The 9,145-nt window shown below is 32.3% G+C and overlaps 1 protein-coding gene across 2 annotated transcripts in view; it reads right to left on the bottom strand.

Annotated features, from left to right (window-relative positions):
- Positions 1-297: 297 nt before the first annotated feature.
- Positions 298-9,145, bottom strand: part of LOC130902162 (phosphatidylinositol 4-phosphate 3-kinase C2 domain-containing subunit alpha) — a 43,062-nt gene continuing 34,214 nt past the window's right edge. For both annotated transcript variants that reach the window (XM_057814047.1, XM_057814048.1), the window contains 3 exons: positions 6,577-6,773; positions 6,228-6,466; positions 298-3,545 (listed from right to left, as the gene is read on the bottom strand). In XM_057814047.1, the coding sequence (XP_057670030.1) occupies positions 3,369-3,545; positions 6,228-6,466; positions 6,577-6,773 (613 nt within the window). In that variant the 3' untranslated portion in view covers positions 298-3,368. The remainder of the gene's footprint in view (positions 3,546-6,227; positions 6,467-6,576; positions 6,774-9,145) is intronic.

Genomic DNA, 9,145 nt, shown 5'->3' with positions numbered 1-9,145 from the left:
AAAATTAATTTATATAAAGTAGCTTTAGTTTTGCATTGCCGAGGTATTATTTTTTGGCGATTCTGCTTTATTTTCTGATCATTTAAATGTAGTTCACTATATTTTAATATTAAATTTTAAAAACTATGAATAATAAATAAAATGGATGTAAAGTAAAACAGAAAAATTCTACAAAAAATAATTTGGTGTCAGAAAAATCTGTAACTTTATTTTTTACCAGATATTTTTACATAATCCCTACGTTTTCCCTATAATTCCTGGTTCTAAATTCAACCATCATTCAAATTGAAAAAATCATTTCTGTACGTGCACGTTTATTGAAAATATTAGTTAAATGTATACATACATTTTAAAAATATCTTATTTTAGAACTATCAGTATTATATAAGTTAAAAAATGGTATAAAGGTACAGGGTAGGGAATGTTTAAATAATTTTAAATTCTTTGTTCCTGCATTCCTTACATTTATAAGCACCTTTCTTAATTACACTAGCTCCTCATAATTTGAAAAAATCAGACTTATATATTGATTTGTAAAAGTGCTTAATAAAATTAGGCATAAATAACACAAAATTACTTGGATTATTCGTTCCAAACCCATCCTCTTTCAAAGCCTCAAAACTTGTAACTTATGATATATTAGAAGCCACCCTTTAACCCTCTACTGCATATAAACTCATATGGTTCACCAGTTTAAATATTCTCTTTTCACGTTATATTGCACAAGCAATAACTATACCCATGGCGGACATTTTAATTGTTATTGCCAATACAAAAATATTTTTTGTTGTCTATGGTCTAATATAATTTTGATTATAACCTCACTTTTCTAAGTGCCTGTGTTAAGTTGAACTCAGTGTCTGTAAACACATTTTTCAAAAGAGATTTTCTAAATAAAAAAGGTAAGTTTTGCGTGATAAAAACATAAAACATGGAGCTGTTATTGCACTATTTTATATATGTTATTTAATGTTTATTTTTTATATATGGTTTCGTATGCATTCTAACCTAACTTAATAATTTTGTCACGGTACCATATATGGTTTCGTATGCCCTTTTAATTTTTTGACGAATGGCACGAAAAATCTTTAAATCACAGTAGAGATAGAACACCAGTTTCTGGGCACGGAATTCCTGTTTCATCCAATCGAGGCACACCAACTATACCAAAGAAAATTAGGAAAGTTCCTACCAGACATCAAGATGTACCTTTAAATTTCGTGAGAACTAACAAAATAGTCCATATGACTGAATGGATGAAAAACCGATAAAAATGTCAATTTTGTGGCCAAAAAACTTAGACAAAGTGTAGAAAATTCATGGTTTTATGTTAAAACAACAAACGAAACTGTTTATAGGCATTTCATGATTACAATTATTATAGTTTTTATTTTATATTAAACACTTTTATATTTGTTTCTTTATTCTTCATACGAACCCATGTACTTTTTTATTAAATATTGTTTTGGTGTATACAAACCCATACAACCTTTGTTCTTTTCTCGATTTTTAAGTATTTTTTTTCAATTTCCATTTTTGTAGTAAATTTTATCTCCAAATAAAGTCTAAATAACCATCAAATATTTTTTTATTTCTTTTTCATAATTCATGCAGTAGAGGGTTAGGCTGAGACGACTTTAGTCAGTGTCTAGGTATTTCAGTTGTTAACAAGCATATGTTCTTCTTAAAATTACATTTTTATTCATCAACTTCAATGAGCTGTAGATATATTTAGGTATTATATGTAAAAAATATGCTCTTTCAACCTGACAATTTATATTTTGTTAAAATTGTGACATTCATGCCTATATTGAAATTCTAATCTGATGTGATAGATATGTAAACAATATATAGTTTATATATCTTGTGTGTCAGATAATATAGCAAATGAATAACGAGACTGTCCATTAAGATACCCATTTGTGGCATCAAACAGTATTGTAATTGAAACCTTGATACTAGTTGCTGCTTACTTAGTTTGATTTGTAATTTGGCTTCAAATATATTGATGTAGAGGTTTAAAATATCGTTTATTTTAGGTGAATGCAAATATACTACACAAGTACTCAAATTATTAGAAAAAATACTATATTCTCCTTTTTCTCGGTAAATATCAGATTATCTATTTCAAGAAATGAGCCTAATATGATACAGTTTATGAAAGTTATAATCAAGAAGCACTGAGCTCCTAAGTTAGTGACTTAAAGCTAATATATAGACAATAATAATGGAATGACTATAGAACCAACCTACATTTCCTCACTGCTGCATCGGAAAGTCTCTGATAAGTTCTAAGTATATCAGAAACTGAATAGTGCATATTCTGAAAGGAAGGAGAATAAATCTCTATAATGCATCGCCTATGAAAACGATGCCATGGAATAGAATTTTTTTATATCTTACACCAGTCTCGTTAATTTATTGCCATATTGTAAATTCGCACAACTTTGTGGAATAGTTATTTTGAAGAAATTTCATACAAAGTATTGAATATTAGTAAACGCGTAAATATAAATAAATTAGTTCATTTCAATTAGATTTGTTACTTGAACAATAGAGTAATATTAATATCTACTATTTATTTATTATTCAAAGATTTAGCATTGATTTGTGCATTTTAATTAAATTCCATTGATTTTTATGACTCATTTTAAATATATCCTTCTACAAGAAACAGAATTTCCAGGAAACAAATCCCACAAAATAATACATACGTGTATGGTAGAAAGTAGTACTTTCAGTTTATTCAATTGATACGAGGGACTCATGAAAATACATAAATTTTTCAAATATGTTTGTCTACTACAATGTTCCATACTATAACGTTTTAGAAACGTACTAGACACGAAAGTATTCTTTGTACTGAATAGTACGGCACTACTACCACTAGATCGTTTCATCACCTACCAACACTGTCTCATACTATGCACGGTGAGAACATTTTGTCGATGATAACACGCTCTGTACAAGACATCATTCTTATTTGATTCAAGACCTTCACCCAACACCTTTATATATATATATATATATGTATATATATAAAAATTATGGGTTCAGAATACCCTCAATTCGTTTCAGATGGCATAGTAGAGCTGTAGAGTATGGTTAGAGAGCAAACAACAATATGAAATATATATGAATTTTTATATGTATTGTCATTTTTATTAGATAGATTCAACCATGCCTAAGAGAGAGTATATCTTGCAAATTATTTTAATAAGTCACCAATTTGTAATTGTAGTTAAACAATTTCTTTTCTTAATAGTTTTGAAATTCTCAAATTAATAATGTTGTAAATAACTATTCCACCACATTCAACAACCTAATACAACCTAATAGTAAATATTCTTTTATAAAGGGTACAATTGTTATCTGCTGAGATTTACTAATGAATACCATTCACTAGTTTCTTCTGTTAATTCTAATGACCCAAGGTCTAATTCTACACCACCCATAAATTCGTTTTCTTGTAAGGCATCATAGTTCCAGACGGTCGCCTGTAATCTTCTCATTTTGATGATTTCCAGCGACATTCGATATTCCAACTACAAAAAAAACTTCTAATTAATTTCATCAAACATTTTGACACAATATAATCGAATACATCAGGACGTCCAAACACCAATAGAATATTAAAACGTACAAGTCTCCTCGCCAGAAAAATAGTTGAAGATCAAATCAAAAATTCTGTTGTTGGTGAATTTATCATTCAAAACTAATCATTGAAATTATAAATAATTACTCAAATTATCTGTAAGATATGTTGTGAAATATCATTGATATCTGGTTCAATTACCAAAGTGGCCATTCCATTGGACTCTGTTATTCAATCAATTCACCTTATCCACGTAGCACCTAATAGTATTGAGGAGCATCATGATTGGTTTGGCGAGGAAATTCATTGGAATGGCCTCCAAATTTCACGTCTTTGTTTTTTTTTCACCACAGTTCATACCACAGAACTTAACAACATTCATATTTTTCAAATATATATTAATAGAATGTTCAATATTTTTCAATAGAGTAGTTTACTATCTAGCTCTAGCTCAAAAATACTGGAAACAAATATTAAAATCGATGTATTTTTTAATACCATCTAAATGGTTTCTCGTGAGAAGAAGATCTTAAAGAAATTGGAATAAATGACTGGAAGAACAAAGCAAAACACCGAAAGAATGGAGAAGAATAGTAGAAGAAGCAAGGGACAGATTTCAGAGCAGAAACTAAATCACCGAATTCACAAACTCCCTACTGATTTAAAGCAGTAGGGTTGGCCAAGCGGCTGGCCATCGCTGCCGGAAAAATGAGGCTAGGAATCCTAATAGGGAGACTATGGACCTTAAGGTCTGAAAGTCAATGAGTGGAAGAAGATACATTTTTGAGATAATTATCTTTACTCTTCTATACTTACTTAAGAAAGCAATCGAAACTCGGCATACCATGAGTGGTTTTGTATGCGGATTTCAACTACTGAAAAACATAAAATTGACATACAAATAGCAAAGGCTATTTTTGCTACTAATTCGAGCTTCAGATGTATTGAGAATTTAGAGGTGAAAAAAGCCATTCAGTTATTAAGGCCTGGTTATACACCGCCCACGAGGAAAACGGTAGCAACAAATCTTTTGGACGAAATCTATGAAGAGGAAAAAGAAAAATGTTTCTCCTCCCTGTCAGGACAGTCCGTAAATATGTCAATTGATGGGTGGTTCAATCTGCACATAGAACCAGTGATATGTGCAACGATAATCACTGAAGATGGATAAGCCCTCCTATATGAAACTATAGACACATTAGGAAATTCACTTACTTCAGAATATTTAACTCAAATAGTTTGTGACCTGATTTCTTCATGTGAATTAAAATACAAGTGTACCTGTGACAGACAATGTCGCAAATATGACACTTATGAGAAAAACAGAAGAAAAAACGAACGCCAATTTACTGTGCAAGAACTTTCAAGTTAAAGACATTGAAGAACATGTGCTCCAAATTGTTAAGTATTTTAGAAATAACCATTTGGCTAGAGCTAAAGTCAGCCAAGCAGGAGGCGGCGCTTTAGTCCTTCCAAGCGGCGTGCGATTGAATAGCCTTGGCGACTGCTTAGAGATGTATGTCACTCAGTGGGACATCATATTAAAAATTTGCGAAGAAAATAAAAAGGAGATTGATTCCACTATTTACCAAAAAGTTTCAAATATTGCGATTAAACATACAGCGCAAGATTATTTAAACATTTTGAAACCTATATCAATTGCTCTTAATACTCTGCAGAGGAAAAATGCTACTATCCTAACATGATCCTGTAGAGCAGTGGAAACATTTACAATATATCTTTGATTACAATTACAAATAACAACAATTTGATAATCGATATAAGCTAGCACTAACGCCATATCATTTTATAGCGTATATGTTAAATCCACAAAAACGAAATACCAGTTAACACCAGAAGAAAAGAATATAGCTTTAGAAACAATTACGAGTTATATGAAAACACTAGACTGTTACCTTTAGTAATGTAAACGGACTACAATGGTGGTGATCACAAAATGATGAGCCGGAAATTTTGAAACAGTTGCCAATTGCTTCTTCAGCTTCAGTAGAACGCGTATTTAGCTGTTTTGGTCTTGTACACTCGGGTATTAGAAACAGATTAGGCATAGAAAAAGGAGGAAAACTCTTGTTTTTGTTTATATTTTATAATATGAATAGACAGAAAATTTACAGTAATAAAAGTTAGGTGTTACGTTTAATTTAAGAATTTGGAATTCTGTACTTCTTTTTTGTTGTTTTGGCTAAAAGCAGATACTTCTTTTGATTTGTGAGAGAACTTATATATTATGTTGTTATCTGGTTCTGAATAAAAAAAAAAATTGATTTAAATCTTAAAAATCAAGCGATTTAAATCAGCCCAAGCCTGGGGAGTACCAATGTTTAGTTATGTGTACATCCATGGAGATTTCAGTCAAGCATTGAGTAAAAAAGACTTAGTCAAAACATTAGTTAAAAGCAATAAGTTCAACTAGATCCATAAGAATTACAGGAAAATTCGAAAATATGGTAGGTTAGGTAACATCTTGTTGTTTGCCAATAGAAGTAAAGATAGAGACGAAAACTGCTTTCTGATAAATGATAGCTGCTAATTGTCACTTTGAGAAAATTATACATGTCAAAGTTATTGTTACAATATTATTGTATAATTAAAAAAATGAATTCAAACTTACCATCTCCATAAAACTGGGATGACAATTCTTTTTGACGACTTTAGTTTTGCGTTTGGTACTTTTTGGTGTATCTGGTTGTAAATAAACTTTAACATAAGTAGACGGTTCTTGGCCATTGGACAGTCTTGGTAAACCTCTGGCATGTAGAACCATTACACTGAATACTCCCTTTCTGTATTGCAATGATAATTTCAATTGACCTTTAAGTCTACCTGATTCATGGACATCTCCTATTCTATCTATAAAAATATAGACAAAATTAGACAATTTGACTGTATCTTCTGCTTTTATTGTATATAACAATTTTAAGTAGTCCAGCAAACCTCAATGAGAGACATTGGCTTCTCACCTTTTACTTTTTTAGAATACTCCTCTGAATATTGTTGATCTCTCAGCAATGGGTGGAAAAATGTGTAAACTAAGTCAGAATGAGCAATTTCGTGAGCACAAAGGAATAGCGATTTGACAAATAGACTTATTTCATGAAAACGCTTCTGAGCAACCTGCTTAATATTAGAACGACCCATATGTAGACCAGTTGATAAACTAAAAAATAAGAAAGAATTGTTTGAACAGTTTTTGAAAATGCACAATAATCAATGTTGATTTTGATAAATAGGCAGTCTTCAAATTCATGGTACATAAATAATAACTTGCATAATTAATGGGTACAGTGTAACCCCGATTATTCGTGCTCGCTTTATCCAACGCACAGAATGCAGCGTACCGGTGCTAATGAAGAGCGTAAACGCAATGTTTTAGCTACTGAAAGCAAAAATTCGAAATTTTAAAACAATTTTATAATAACATGTGTTGGAGCTAAATCATATAAAATTAGAAAACAGCCGAATTACAGAGCTTTGTAGCTGAAGCTGTCAGTGCAAACCCTATTTCTGACAGAAAATCTCTAAAAAGGTTTATTTTTCGAGAGCTTGATGATGCTATGACTAAGTGGTTCTTACAGAAAGATAGGAAGGAGTTCCAGTATTAGGAAATAAATGTGCTAGGCAAGCCCACGAGCAGTTAAAAATTAAAGAAAACTCGGCATCTCCTGGTTGCCTATACAAGTTCAAAAAACGTCAGGGAGTACGAAAATTGGCTATTTAAATTGGAAAATTGAGTGCTGATAATATTGCTATGATTTGGAAAACCTTATAAAGATACACGGCCTAAAACCTGAGCAAGGATATAATGGAGATGAAACACGACGTGTGCTGTAGGCTCCGAAAATAGTGCAGTGTTTCATTACAGTAATTTTTTATTTGGGTCTCGGAGTAAGCAAAGACCGTCTACTTGTATTATAAATAAATGAAAACTTTAAAAGATACATCAGATGAAAAAGATATAGGAAAGGCTAGAATGTGATCATGAACAAAAAGGGTAGCGGATTGTGGATATATATTAGTGAAGACGGTAAGAATAATTGCGTCATCAAAATCAATGATCGATAAGCATGGAACGCAGTAAATGACTTATTCAATATTTTGAAGAACAGCTTGGAACAGATGACATTCATGTACTTCAACGTAGAAAAACGAAGGAAATTATAAAGTGTACATGTTCACATAATAGTATGTGCATACACAAATATACACATATATGTACGTTTATACTTCTATTGTACACGTCCTCCTAGAACACCCTGTAGTAATACTCCTAATCACTTATCACGCGCAAGTTTAAAGAAAATGATTCACCCTCTCGTCGATCCTGCCTGGCTCGTTTCGTTCGTGTGTCATTATACTTCTTGCGCTTATTTCGTGCAGGTAAACAACGCAAAAAACGAATATCGTGTTTTTATCAGTAGCGAAAAATTTATTCCAACGGTGTTTTCAGTTTAAAAGTGATTGTGCATAGAATTAAAAGAATGCCGAAAGGAAAATAAGCCGAGAAAAGAAAACAGAAAGTGATTTCCGGTATTCGAAGGAAAATGAAGAGACTGGAGGAAAAACTAAGGGAATATGAATCAAGTAAGTTCACAGTTAATACAAATACAAGTATGTTTTAGAAAAGCAGCGAGAGACACCATATATTAATCGTATGATTAATATATTCGGCATGGGTTAGTCTACCTTGTAGACACATGAAAAAAAGCCACGATAACCCAGCATAGTTTTTGACTTATGCACGCCGAGTCTCGCATCAGCAACGGTCAGCGTGACGTGGCAACATTGTACGTTGGTACTTCCAATACGTTACAAGAATATTAAACAAAATGGTGCCTAATATATTATTATGGTGCCCAAAATTCTAAAATAACCAGATATCCGCTTATTTTACAGTCTTTTTTAAGACAATACAAACGTTATGCCTACACAATACGTATTAACACAGGCCTTCTTCAACAGGTTCAGAATCTGAATCCTCTTCATACGCGGATAGCAACTCCTCTAGCTCCGGCACTACTTCGGATAAAAGCGCTAGAATGGGAGAAATTAAAACCATTCTTGGGGAGGATCCGACTGAGGAAAAAATTTATGGAACGGAAATATCCTCAGAGTTGGCCAACCGCTGGAAAAGCTATCTCCAGAATGGCATAGACAAGGAAACAAAAGCTAAACTTTTTGAAAACAGCCTTGTACCGAGCAACTGCTCCTTGTTGGAAGCCCCAAAAAATAACCCTGAAGTCCAGACTGTCATTTCTGCTTCAGAAAATAAAAAGGATAGTTAGTTAGCAGAATTACAAAATCAGTTGGGAAAAAGCATTTCCGTGCTTGGTACTGCCCTTTCAAGAATGCTGGAAGCAAAACATAGTGCCGAAGACCCCGATCCAAATATTACCAATATGGTGGAAGCGGGAAAAATGCTCTGCGCGGTTCACCACGCCATTACCAACCACAGAAAATTTTTACTGTACCATAATTTTAATCAAAAGGTGCAGAAAGTGGAATCTATGCAATTAAGAGACTCCACTCTTT

This window comes from Diorhabda carinulata, chromosome X, assembly GCF_026250575.1.
Source record: "Diorhabda carinulata isolate Delta chromosome X, icDioCari1.1, whole genome shotgun sequence".
Taxonomy (NCBI): domain Eukaryota; kingdom Metazoa; phylum Arthropoda; class Insecta; order Coleoptera; family Chrysomelidae; genus Diorhabda; species Diorhabda carinulata.
Note: the sequence above shows the minus strand (reverse complement) of the source record. Positions and strands in the feature narration are given on the sequence as shown.